A 13,101-nucleotide genomic window follows, 5' to 3' on the forward strand; every position below is an offset into this window, starting at 1 on the left:
GGTCCATAAACTTGAGTCAACCAGTATCAGTTACTCAGAGATAGCATTTATAGTACATATTTCCTTTAAACCCCTTAACCAGAGTGGAATTTATAGAAATATTTGATTAAATCAATGGGCATTTGTTGGTATTTGATATTTAAATATTGATAAATATTTATTGAGTGCTTAGTACTGTGCTAGGCATTTCATGACAGGAAAAAAAGTGTCACCCACCCCATTCCCAAATGGGGTGAATGTGACAGAATATATTTAGATGTAAGACAGAAGCCTAGGAAATAGATACACACACACCTAGATATGTAAATACCATAGTAATGTAAAGAGTGTATTTTTAAATGGATTAAATTCTACGAAGACATGGAATGGAAGGTAGTTTATCCCATGTTTATAGTTGGGAGAATGAAGTGCCCAGAGAAACTCCTTCACTTTCTTATTGCAGGCAATGTGACGTCAAGTAGTGCTCTGGAACCAGACTGCCTGGGTTTGAATCCCAGTTCTACCACTTCCTAACAGAGGAAGCTTAGGCAAATAATGTAACCCCTCAAGCCTAGTGTTTTCATCTGTAAAATGAAGATGACAACACCATGTATCTCACAAGTTTGTCCTGAAGATCCAGTGAGTTTATCTTCATATGACACTTGGAACAGTCCCTGGCATAGAGGAAATATTAATATTATAAGAGTGTTCACATATTCTTGGGACATAAAAAGACAGTGAAAAGTGAAAGCCAGACCTCTTGAATCACAGGCCAGTAAAGTCTTCCAGGGGTAGCGAATAAGCTCCATTACCATCCTAGCATCTCTACAGCTCTGCCAAAATTCTTCATGATGTCCCGTGGCATATTTAGACACATGATACCAGATCACCATCATCTTGGGTTAAGAAGCTAACAACAGCTTCCATACGTGAACAAATCCAGATTATTGAAAAATAAGTGATAGTTCACAAAGAAGTATTTTCCATTCACTACTCTGAAATCCTTATATTTCTCCAGAGATGAATGTCATTCAATAGGTATTTTAGTGCCTTTGTTTTTTGCACGTCAATAAAAAAAAATCTTTTCTCTCCTTTCCCATAATCCCTATATCAAAAAAGAGTACAAGTTAAATAAGGATAGGTAGATGTTTGATAACTTACCCTCCACTGCCGATAGCCAATGACTTTTATGCATTGAATCCAAACTGTATTTAAAAATAAAATATAATGTCTACAAGAACTTTTAAAAAGACCTGTGTGGAAGTCCCACACACAGAAATCCATTTGGTAATAGCATTTAAAAACTCGTGGATCCCCAAGGACCCAGAGAACTTTTACCTTGAATATCCTTTTGAACAGAGAAGAGTAACAGATGTGAAATGAGGAAGTGGAACAATGTCTGTACTGTAAGAGTAGACAAGTAAAATGACGTATGGCGATACTTTCATTTACTCGTTTCATTCAAGTGGGGCGATCCCCATAATGAAAGGTTTCTTCAGCCCATCTTTTAGGCGATTTATATATTTAGAATTTGATCCATGTGTCTCTGCTTTTGCAGGTTCACAGTCCAACTTCATATCTCTGCCGACCTGATGGAGCCACCACTGCCTACTTTCCTCCTGTTTTTACAAAGGTCTGACATCTGGAAGTCTCATTCTCTGTGTTTGCTTTGGTCCTTCAATTTCATTTACATGTGGCTTCATGTAGCAATCTTTAAAAATTAAAAGGAACAGATTAGTAGACTGATTACCATGGTTACCTTTGGGATTAAATAGATACTTGTTGAACAACTGCTGTGTGACTATAATCTTGTGATGGGCTCTGAGAGATGTGAGCAGGAACCTGATAGAGCCTAAAATCTAGTGGAAAAGCCAAGACAGGTAGAAAAAAGATAAACAAACAAACAAAACAACAAAAAAAACACTGCTGTGTAGGAAATTGCTTGGGAAATCTAGCAAGTTTTATAGAAATTCAGAAAAACTGACTAATTTTCCATTTGTCAAGTCCAGAATTTGCATTGCCAGGCTGAATGGCATCCAGTTCATTGGTCAGCCTCTCAAGTCAGAAATGGTTCCATATAGCATTTCTTCTCTTCCTTTTTCTTTTTTCCTTCCTTTTTTTTTTTTAGAGAAAATTATAAAACTTTATTAAAAGACATTTTAAAAGGCCCAAATAAATGGAGACATGTGCCATGCTTGCAGACCAACAGACTATAAAGTCATGACTCCCTGATTAATCTGTATTTAATATAAATCTGGCTACAATTCCAACAGATTCCTGGGTATTTTTGTTTTGTTTTGTTTTGTTTTTACTTTAAATTCTGGGATACATGTGCAGAACATGCTGGTCTGTTACATTGGTATACATGTGCCATGGTGGTTTGCTGCACCTATCAACCCGTCATCTAGGTTTTAAGCCCTGCATGCATTAGGTATTTGTCCCAATGCTATTCCTCCCCTTGTCCCCCATCCCCCGACAAGCCCCAGGTGTGTGATGTTCCCCTCCCTGTGTCCATGTGTTCTCATTGTTCAACTCCCACTTGTAAGTAAGAACATGTGGTGTTTGGTTTACTGTTCCTGTGTTAGTTTGCTAAGAATGATGGTTTCCGGCTTCATCCATGTCCCTGCAAAGGGCATGAACTCATTCTTTTCTATGTCTGCATAGTATCCCATGGTATATATGAGCCACATTTAAAAATATGGAACGCTTCACAAATTTGTGTGTCATCCGTGTGCAGAGGCCATGCTCATCTTCTCTGTAGCATCCCAATTTTAGTATATATGTGCTGCCAAAGCAAGCACAAGTTCCTGGTTTTTAATTGTTTGTTTGATGTAGAATTTAGCAACCTAATTCAAAAAGTTGTGTGGAGGAAAAGCAATGGCTAAGAATAGCCAGGATACACCTGAGGAAGGAAAATAAGGTAGTGTTAGGAAGGAGTGGGATTTGTCCTATGAGATAGCAAGACGTTTTAAAGGTATAGTAATTAGGGCAGTATGGTCCTGGTACGAGGCTAGAGAAATTGATGTGTAATTGGAGTAGAGCCCACAGAGATACTGAATACTTACAGAAACTTGCAAATCACTGGAGAAAGAATTGATTCTTCAGCAGAGGTGAAAAAGTATCCAGTTGGACTCCTACCTCATACTTTTCACAACAAACAATTCCTAGTAAACTAAAGACAAATGTGAAAGCAAATCTATAAAACTTTTGTGAGGCAGAAAAGAAAAGCATTTTTGTAATCTCCATTTAGGGAATGATTTTTTTTCCCTTCAGCTGGTTGAATCCAAGCTTTATAAAATATCTTTTCATAAGCAGTTACAGTATTTCCAGTTGGGCACAGGCAACAAATGATAAGAAGTGGTAACAACTTGGAAACTACCCTCCTAGCTAGGCTGCTAAAAAAGAAATCATGTAAAACCCTGCCTAAAACTATGTCAATCTGATAACCAATGAAGTCTTCCTTTGATGTTAAGAACAGAACATGTTTACAGAGGGGTGGACACTCCACATTTAGGATGTAGTTTAAGAGTTTTGCAGAAGCAGCTTCCCAAGGTCATCGCCAGAAAGGGTGTGTTGCCCAATGTATTGGTAACCAAGATACAGTTGATTTGGGGGTGCCAGGGCCCAGCACGCCTCTTGGTTTAAATAAATAAAGTCCATGCTAGTGGCACAAGGGAAGGAAAAAAGGATGCGAAGTTTTGCTTTCTTTCACTACCGGGCTTTCCCGCATGGGTCTGGCATGTGTAGATGTTATGGAATTCCTCCTGGGCACCAGGAGGAACTCTCAAATACTAAGTACAAAATCCTGTTTCCTCCCTTGCAATCCAGCTCCTGCAACATAGTCATGTTAGTGGTCTTTCCCGTTTCCCCAAAAGAAAACTATGAAGCATTCTTTGTGCTAACAGCGCAGCTTTAAAGAGAAGTAAACCAAAACTCTGTTTTTTATATAGGTTGATTTTTAAGAACTCTCAAACTGTCAATTCACTGGAAGCTCAGAGCCACGGAAGCTCAGAGCCACTGGAAGCTCAGAGCCACTTCTCCAGCCTTCCACTTTCTGTGTCTGGACCATGGAACATCTCTCTTCTGCAGGGCTGTTCCCTTCCTTGATGCATCTACTTTTCCCTTTCTCACTTTAGGCAGCTTCTGTCTCTGATTTGCAGGGTCCTTTTTAGGCCTGGTCTCTGGTTTTGGAGAGGTAGGTTTAGAAAATAATACTGCTGATCTCTGTAAATCAAAGTAGCCTTTGCTTTGTCACTCACAGCACCTTCGTTGGGCTTTCTCTTAAGCATGATGATGACAGTCAATGGCAGGTGGGCTGGTTTCACAGTCCAAGGGTTGCCTCCATCTGTTTTCTCATGCTACTCTGGAAAAGATTCCTAGGTCCTAGGTCTCACAGCTGGTCGGAGGCAGAGCCAGTGCTCCTGCCTGCAGGCCACCTGGCAGATTGGTGGGTTGTGGACCACAGGACTGTGGGTAGTATGGACGTACATGTGACATTTCTCCCCAAATAGACCCCTCCAAAGAAGCACAGTGTCAGGCAGACTTGATGGTATGGCAAGAGGGGTCCTTATATGGATCCTGAAACCCCCAGGGCCCCAAGATACTACACAAAGTAGATGATCCAGGTTGCCATGTGCATCCTGTAAAGGTTGGCTTTCAGTCTCCTTTGGGACTCTTGCTATGTTCCCGAAGGTTCTCCTAATGGCTTACTATGTTTAGCCATGGCTTTTGCCAAGATAAAAATGTTAGCTCCAGGAGGATCCAAATGACAATCCTGGAATAACTGTGGAGCTTTGACTGCTTAAGTTGCTTGGCATCTACCCATTTCCTACATCTCTGACTTTCTGACACTGAAAAAAAAAATGCATAATCTTAGGAATAAATCAAAGTCTCTTTTGGTGCCTCAAAGCTGAAGCATGAAAAATATTTCAGTGCCATTTGTAGTCTATCCTGAACAGCTTCCTGGACAAGCCTAGAGACATTTAATAGGTTAACCCATAGAAGCTGGACCCCATAAGTGACATTTACCCTGTTTTGATCTAATAAATTAGCTATTCTATGGACCCAGTCACAAAGAAAGAAAAATACTATTTAAAACCAGAGATTTTCTCCATTTAAATATAAGAAAGAAGAAAGAATGAAGTCAGAAATAGTTGATCATCTAAACCTTTTCACTTAAAGACATTCTAGTTAACTACCAAAATGTTTATCAAATGTCTTCTCAGACTTCACATTACGCTTTTATAGTTCTGCCAACGTCATAGGCTTTTAGAATTTCCTCAGGGTTTTAGCACACTTACTGCAGGACATTGGTTACAGAATTGGTTTTTCCAGAACATCATTTGTTGTCCCATCAGATAATTTTAGCACACATACATACAAACAAACAAACAAAAAAATTCACACTTCCTAATGTGAATTTGTTTGCTTTTAGTCTATATATGGGTAAATTATGTTTGAGTTATTTTGAGAGTCCTACACCCTACATTTGATCCACTATTCTTTTTTTGAGATGGAGTCTTGCTCTGTCACCCAGGCTGAAGTTCAGTGGTGTGATCTTGGCTCACTGCAACCTCTGCCTCCTGAGTTCAAGTGACTCTCCTGTCTCAGCCTCCCCCAGTAGCTGGGGTTACAGGTGCCTGCCACCACGCCCAGCTGATTTTTGTATTTTTAGTAGAGACATGGTTTCACCATGTTGGTCAGGCTGGTCTCGAACTCCTGACCTTAGGCGATTCACCCGCCTCGGCCTCCCAAAGAGCTAGCATTACAGGTGTGAGCCACCATGCCTGGCCTAGATCCAATATTCTATAGTCAGAAGTTTAAATAGTAAGAAAGTTTAAACGTTCCTATTGCTAGTTAATTCTGGAGAAGAAGGGTAGAGAGAAGATATATGTGAGGGAAATATTAATGTCCTGATATTTAAGAACAAGTATAAAAGCTTTACCTCTTTGTATCTATAAAGCCAAATTAATTTCTAATCTGTTAGATTGTAAAGATTTATTGGTCTGGAGTTGGAGTGCGGTGAGGGACAACAAAGGCAGGAGCCAAGAAGGAGGAAATGAAAGTCAATAAGGAAGAAGTGCAGCATGTTTCATTACTTTACTCAGAATCTCAAAATGAGAAAATACAGAAACCCCTGAGCTTAATAAACTCAGCATCGGAAACTAGTCGGGCAGAGGTGGTACATGAAAAGGCTGAGGCATGTGAAAACAAATGCATGTCTTTTTTCTCTTCTTGTCTGGTTTTCATAAGAATCTACTTTTATTTAGAGTGTGATTGTTTCAAGAGATTCACATTCCACCCGCTTCCTCTTAAATGTAGATAAAGAAAGTTAACGGTGGTTACCATCAAATTCCATAAATGCAGAGCGGTCAGTGCAAATTCGCAGACAGGCCAGAAAGTTTTGCAGGACTTTGGTCAACTTTACTCATTTTATGACTTGGAGAGGGTGAAAAGCTGATAATCAGTGGATTCAAAGGTGTTTGTCCTTACCTGAGTCAGTACTGATTATTTTATGATACAAGTTTGCATTTTGTGTTTGTATCTGTTTTGTCTCGGATTTGCAATTTTTCTTCTGTGTTGTGAAATTGCTTTAAAATGCACCAAAGTCTGATGGGGTACATTTTCCTTGAATTTCAGGAACTTCAAAACACAGCTGTGGCGGAAGGCCAGGTGGTGGTTCTGGAGTGCCGGGTCCGAGGGGCACCCCCTCTGCAGGTCCAGTGGTTTCGGCAAGGGAGTGAAATCCAAGACTCTCCAGATTTCCGAATTCTACAGAAAAGTAAGGAGAAGTGCCCGTGTACCGAAGTCTGACCATTTTGTTCTCTCCAGCTTCAAGAAAACCAAGAAGGGCTAAGTCATTGAGATGAATTGATCTCTATTTTCAAAGAGTGGCAAGATCAGATAATCTACAGTGTGTTGAAATCCAGTAAATGGAAACTGTGACCCCCTTGAAACTCTAATGAAAGTGATATATTCTTTCTTCTTAAAAAATGCATATATACATTTGGACTCAAATTTGCATGAATAATTTTAGGAGGTTCACAAGGCTCCCAGAGCCCATCTATGAACTGCAGTTGGAAAAATTTCCTAGTGTAAGTTGATACAGGAATTTGAGTTTCTATGTTTTATAGAAATATAAACTGATCTATCACTTTATATCTTTTGTATGATGGAGTTTGATTGTAACATTTCTTCAGTCATGTCCTAGATAAGGTAATGGAAAGGAAGAAGTAGGTTTTTTAATTAATGGAATCCCATTCTAATACTTTGTTCTAATTTATTTTTTTCATGTGGCTAACAGAACCTAGATCTACAGCTGAACCTGGTAAGAATATTTTTAGGGGTTTTTTTTGGTGGGAGAGGGAGCGGATAATGTATCTTTGGGGTCTCAATAGTTCTTTGTTTCTATCTTAAAGCCGTAAGCAGAACAATGTTTTTGTGGTTCCCTGGAAATGTGAAACCCCCTTAAAGACAATATCTTCTTTATCATGGAGTCTGTACACTGCATTTTACATCAGTGTCTTTATTAGCAAAACATTAAGTTCCATTCAGACAAGAAGGTCAAGCTCAGTGACTTCAGGCTTTTTAAAATACAGTCTTTTAGGCTCAGAAAGCAAACTAAGCTGATGATGAAAAAACATCCTCCTAAAATTCCAGTAGAGAAGGACAATCTACTGCATATTTGTACTGATCAGAACCCACTGACAACCCCAGCTTAGAAATGTGTCTCAAATGAGAGCAGCTCAAAGAGGTGAGCAAAATGGACCCCCAGGCATTTCTCATTTATGTACCCTGAGCCATAAACTTTTACTATTCTGCAAGCATGAAGAAAGTCATCTTGCCCCCAGATCACTCTTAATTATCAGGTCGTTTGACCAGATCACAGTGCTATGTGATCCAGCTGTTCCCTGCCTCAGACATATTGCGTTTATGGTTCCTCGTGGACTGAAACAGTGTTTGTAAAGGAAACAAATTTTTGTCTAGGTACTACATCGTATGTCCTCCGCAAGATTATTTTCTTCTGTATTTTTCCCATCAGCAGAGTCACAGTTTCACTTATTTCTGAACAAAGGGTAGAAAAACAAGTCATTTTCCTGTTTCTCCTGTTTGTTCCTCTGCTTCAGTGTCGAGCGGATCTTGCCACATGTGTCTTAGGAGCCATGACCTTGCTCTGACTCTTCTTGGGGGAACTGGAAAGTTCTCTGTGGGCCACTGTAGGTCAGATTACTGCAGTCAGTCCCTGAACCTCTCACGTCTGTGTACTGGATCTTTAAAAGCAGAGTTTGACCCTATTAGGATCCAAAGCTTGAGGGAGGCTGAACAGCATCCTTAGGGAACAACTGGAATTGATCTGCCCTCTTGTCATGAATTACAAGCAGAGCAAGTCACCCCACTTAATGTGTCACTCATCATATCAAACACTGTAGTCACTTTCCAGACTGTGGAAATATACAACTGCATATTTTGTCTGTGAAGTGTCTTAGAATAAAATTGCATAATACTACTTTTCTGATACATGGATTTTCTGAGATTAAATCTGCTGCATGAGCTGATATGGGAATCCTATAGGGAGTTAGGGCACATCTTGTGCGTTTGCTGTTTTAAACAACTTTAGATAGATAGGTAGATATAAAAGTAGGAACCAAATATCTTTTATCTACAAGAAATAGCTTATTATATGAAACAAACCTATAAAGCAATTTATGTCTTTTAATGCTTTATGTATAAATAAGACTAAAATTTTGAGCCAGAAATTGTAAAAATGTTACTGCTAGCATGACTTAAGGCAGCCTTTGACATTGCGTTTTGGATTCAGAGTGAACTCCTGCAACTCTCTTTTCATTGTGTTGTTATATGTTGTCATCATGCACATAGGTGATGATGATTTATCAAATGTAGACTGGAAAATCACAAACTGTCATCTGCAAAGTCAAAACATGGGTTAGAAACTGAGCAGCTTAGTTTTCAGTATGTGTATATTTGAAAATCGAAAACACTCAGAATATACTGGCTAAGGAAGAATAAATTTGGATGAGGAGGGAGGAAGGAAACATCTCCACTGAGCCCTGCGTCCTCATCACTTACCCTACACACACTCCTTCTGTTTCACATCTACCCCGCGCCCTGCGTCCTCATCACTTACCCTGCACACACTCCTGTTTCACTTATAGTTTGCTGCTTTGCTTCTAGAATATAGTTTTGATCGTGAATTATTTAATAAAATTAGTCCTAAACAGCTTCATGGAATCACCTGACCTCTAGAACGTTCTTCAATGCCATTTGCTTTAACGTAACAAAATCATGCAGAAAAGAGCAAGATATGGAAGGCTTTCCTTTTAAATCCCTTGTCCTAGCAATGCAGAAAAATTTTTCGTCTGTGTGTTCACTGAATTTTCTTATTTACATACTTAGATCTGAAAGCATTTAAGAAAACAGACTCCTTCATTCCAACTATAATAATAGCATTTTCTGAAAAATTTCTCCTGGCAGAGAAATATTTCAAGCAAATCTGTCAATACACCAGAAACAATTATATAGTCAGGAGCTATTAAAAACTAACACAGTGAGTTTTCCTGACCGATGATTTCTCCACAGTTGTTTTTACCATGACACTACGAGACTTTCTTTTTTCCCTTTTCCAGTGTTAAAATGCTCTGCTTCAGGAAATCAGTAGTTGGCATGCAGCATTAAATAAAATCCATGATCATATTTTTTAAACAAAAAAAAACCCTTAAATACATGAATGACTACTCAAGTGACTCATTACATGAGTTGTTATGAGTAAGAACTTCAGAACAAGCAAATGTTACAGCATATTTGTGCTTAAACAATGTCTTGTCACACCTGTCAAAACTAGGTATGATTCTTCTACTAGTTGCCAAGTGTTTTCCTTACATTGACCTTGAAGTTGCTATGTCAGAGGAAAAAACAAAAAATAAATATGACTGTTTGCCTTCTTTAAATGACCTGATTGACTTATAGCTAATGGACCTCTGAGCCATTCAACTGTATGGAAGTGTGTAGGAACTGGCTTCCCTACAAACGGTTTTCTTAGCCATTGTTAAGTGGAAGGAAGAAAAACAGACATGACTACAATACATCTGAGGCAAGAGATACATTTTATAGGACTAGGTCAGTGATATTTTCCAAATGCTAACACATAAATAGCCTTTGAAATTCAGGGAAACATTTAAGCTTTCTGTTTTTGTTACTCTCTCTTCCTACCCTTTTCCTTTCCTCTGACAGAGACTCTTGCTCACTCTCTCTCCCCTCTCTGTCTCTTTCTCTCCCCTCACCTCCTTCATTCCCTCCCTCTCTTCCTCTTTTCCAGTCTCACTCCCTCATTCTTTTTGTTTCTTTTTTTCTCTTCTCTTTACTCTCTTCTTTATTCATGGGCAAGATGTTTTAAAGCTCCAGAAATAAAATTGAAATTCCCTAGTACCTAGATATAGCCCCATTAGGAATTAGATATTTAGATAAAGAAGGAAATAGCAGGTTGTCTCCAAATGCATCTGTGCAACTGAAACAGGTTTTTCTTGTCACTGCTGCGTCGTATCTGTCTGATGTGTTTTACACTCCCCTCTCTGTCTAGACAGAAGTCAGCTTGCATCACAAATCTTTTCAGACTGTTTTGTGAATTAATAGCTAGTTAGCTTACTTAAGACCAACATCCGTTTGTCATAGTACCTTCTCTGACCTTCTTTGAAATTCTGACTTTGTACTGATAGAATCCTTCAAAGACTAGTCTGGGGGTGGGGAGCACAGAAGACTCATTTGACAGCTGTTAATACTCAGTCTCTTACTCACTCAGCTGTCTGGAAACAGCCACAAACTGTGTTGAGTTACTTCTATAGCACCGTCTAATAGCGTGCAAAATTAAAAACACAAAAACGCGTCTTACTGGTTGTGGAATTATATGTATAAAAATATATTGCCTCCTGCTTTCAATTTTAAGTTCTGCTAACCAGTGTGACCCATGCTAGATCTTGTGCAGTAGAGTCTAGGCTTTGATTCTGCGATTCACAATATAAAGTAAGTTACACTTAGTTAAATGTACTAAGGTGCTGTTGTAGGAGGGCAAAGATAGGGAAGTTTCTTGAGATCCCAGTAGGTCGTATGCAGTAAAAACTTAATGCATGTTCTAGGTTAGGATGGTGGGTTGAACAAAAGTAGGCCATATGAAACTTACAGTTCACCAAGAGTGTGACAGGATGCCCTGGAGTGCCACACCACGCTGACAGGGATGCTGTAATATATTTGAAACTTATTTATGCAAACACATTCAAACTTGACATTTGACAGATATGACACAATGACCGGCTTGAACTAGTTCAGAATTTCAACATTAGATCACCCTCCATTCTTTTCTATGACATAATCTCTTTGTGAAACTGAGTTTTTGATGAGTGTGTGATAAAAAGTAAGTACCTCATGAAAATCCATGTGAAACATGAAATGAGGCTGGCTCATCGAATCTGATTCCAAGAGAGGAGGCACAGTGCCCAGCAGATGCACACAGCCATTAGTAAGAAATAGTGGCTATTTAAGAATAAAATCATAGTAGTTTTCCTTCAATTTATAGGTATTTTTAAATACTAAATTGTTTGGGCATAAATACTTATTAAGTTCTTTGGAAATAACTATGTAACAAACATAACTATTAGTTATGTCTTTTGGCTTAGGGGCACCATTTAAAAAGTATTGAGAAACTTAGAGTCCCATGAACCAAGAAAGTTTGGTTACTTTCTAGAGGAAGAGTGTCCAATCTTTTGGCTTCCCTGGGCCACACTGGAAGAAGAATTGTCTTGGTTCACACATAAAATACTCTGACACTAATGATAGCTTATGAGCTTAAAAAAAAAAATCTCATAATGTTTTAAGAAAGTTTATGAATTTGTGTTGGGCCACATTCAAAGCTGTCCTGGGCCACATGCGGCCCAGAGGCCATGGGTTGGACAAGCTTGTGCTAGAGGGAGGGGGGAAGACTCAAGACACGTTTGAGTACACACCAAAAAGAAAATTGAGTGGGTTTTGGAATTCTAAATGCCAAATGTGCCTATTTCCAGTCCTCTTCCAGGACTCACATTCCAGTTTGCTGGCCTGTGAACTTTACCTCTCTCAGCAGAGACTGAAGGATTCTTCTCTGGGCAATTTGAACATCCTGAGAGAAAAAGTAAATCCAAAGATAATGATTTGGGAGTTTCTGTTATAAAGATGCCACTTAGATTGTGCTATTGGGAAGACCAAAGTGGATAAGTTCCTCTCTTGTACTCAGAGCTTAATAAACTCCCATCCCCGTCAGACAAGCAGAGATAAAAGGCATCTGGAGAAATCCTGTAGCATGAATGATACAGAAAAAAACAAGTGACCTTCCTAAAAGGGAACTTTGAGAAAATGGATTTGCAAAGAGAGGAAAATGTAAAACAAAACAAAACAAACAAAATATCTCTTAAAGGATATAAGGAAATCATTCCACCCAAGAAATAAAAATGAAAAGCTAGAAAAAAAGAAAAAAAAGAGAGGGAGGACACTTGAGAAACAGAGTTCTTGAAATGAAAAGGTTCATAGCAGAAATGAAACTTCAGCAAATGTCCTACAAAGTACAGCAAAATGACAAAGAAGGGATGTAAGAGAGAAAAGGCAACAAAATTGGAGATGCATAGCCGAATAACTGGGATTCCAGAAGGAGAGAAGAAAGAAGAGGCGAGAGACAGGATTATCAATGAAATAATTTTTTTAAAGTTCCCCAAACTGAAAGTTATCCGTTTCCAGATGGAAAAATCCATTGATGGCAGAACATATGGAATAAACCCAAAGCCAAGCGCATCATCATGAAATTCAGAATTTCCAGGACAAGGAGGTCATTTTACAAGTGTCCAGGGAGAAGACATCAGGTTATATACAAACCAGTAAGATGCAAATAGCATAGGCCTTCTCAGCAGTCACACTAGACACAAAGAGACAATGAAGCAAGAACTTCAAAATTGTGAAGAAAATTACCTGCAACTGGGAATTCTGCCCCTAGGCAAAACTTCATGTGGAAATCTAGCAGAGATATTTTCAGACTTGTAAGGTCCCCAAAATTTTCCTCTGGAACGCGACAGTGTGCTCCACCACAGC

General features: G+C 38.9%; 1 protein-coding gene and 1 non-coding gene across 7 annotated transcripts in view; one reads left to right on the forward strand and one right to left on the reverse strand.

Annotated features, from left to right (window-relative positions):
- Positions 1 to 13,101, forward strand: part of PALLD (palladin, cytoskeletal associated protein) — a 434,423-nt gene that overhangs the window by 187,489 nt on the left and 233,833 nt on the right. For all 6 annotated transcript variants that reach the window (XM_010384437.2, XM_010384435.2, XM_030918274.1 and 3 more), the window contains 3 exons: positions 1,538 to 1,612; positions 6,619 to 6,760; positions 7,283 to 7,306. In XM_010384437.2, coding sequence (XP_010382739.1) covers positions 1,538 to 1,612; positions 6,619 to 6,760; positions 7,283 to 7,306 — 241 coding nt within the window. The remainder of the gene's footprint in view (positions 1 to 1,537; positions 1,613 to 6,618; positions 6,761 to 7,282; positions 7,307 to 13,101) is intronic.
- Positions 2,672 to 2,780, reverse strand: LOC115895825. Its single transcript, XR_004055930.1, has one exon. It is a non-coding gene; the product is annotated as a U6 spliceosomal RNA (small nuclear RNA).

The sequence above is a fragment of the Rhinopithecus roxellana genome, chromosome 2, assembly GCF_007565055.1.
Source record: "Rhinopithecus roxellana isolate Shanxi Qingling chromosome 2, ASM756505v1, whole genome shotgun sequence".
Lineage (NCBI taxonomy): Eukaryota > Metazoa > Chordata > Mammalia > Primates > Cercopithecidae > Rhinopithecus > Rhinopithecus roxellana.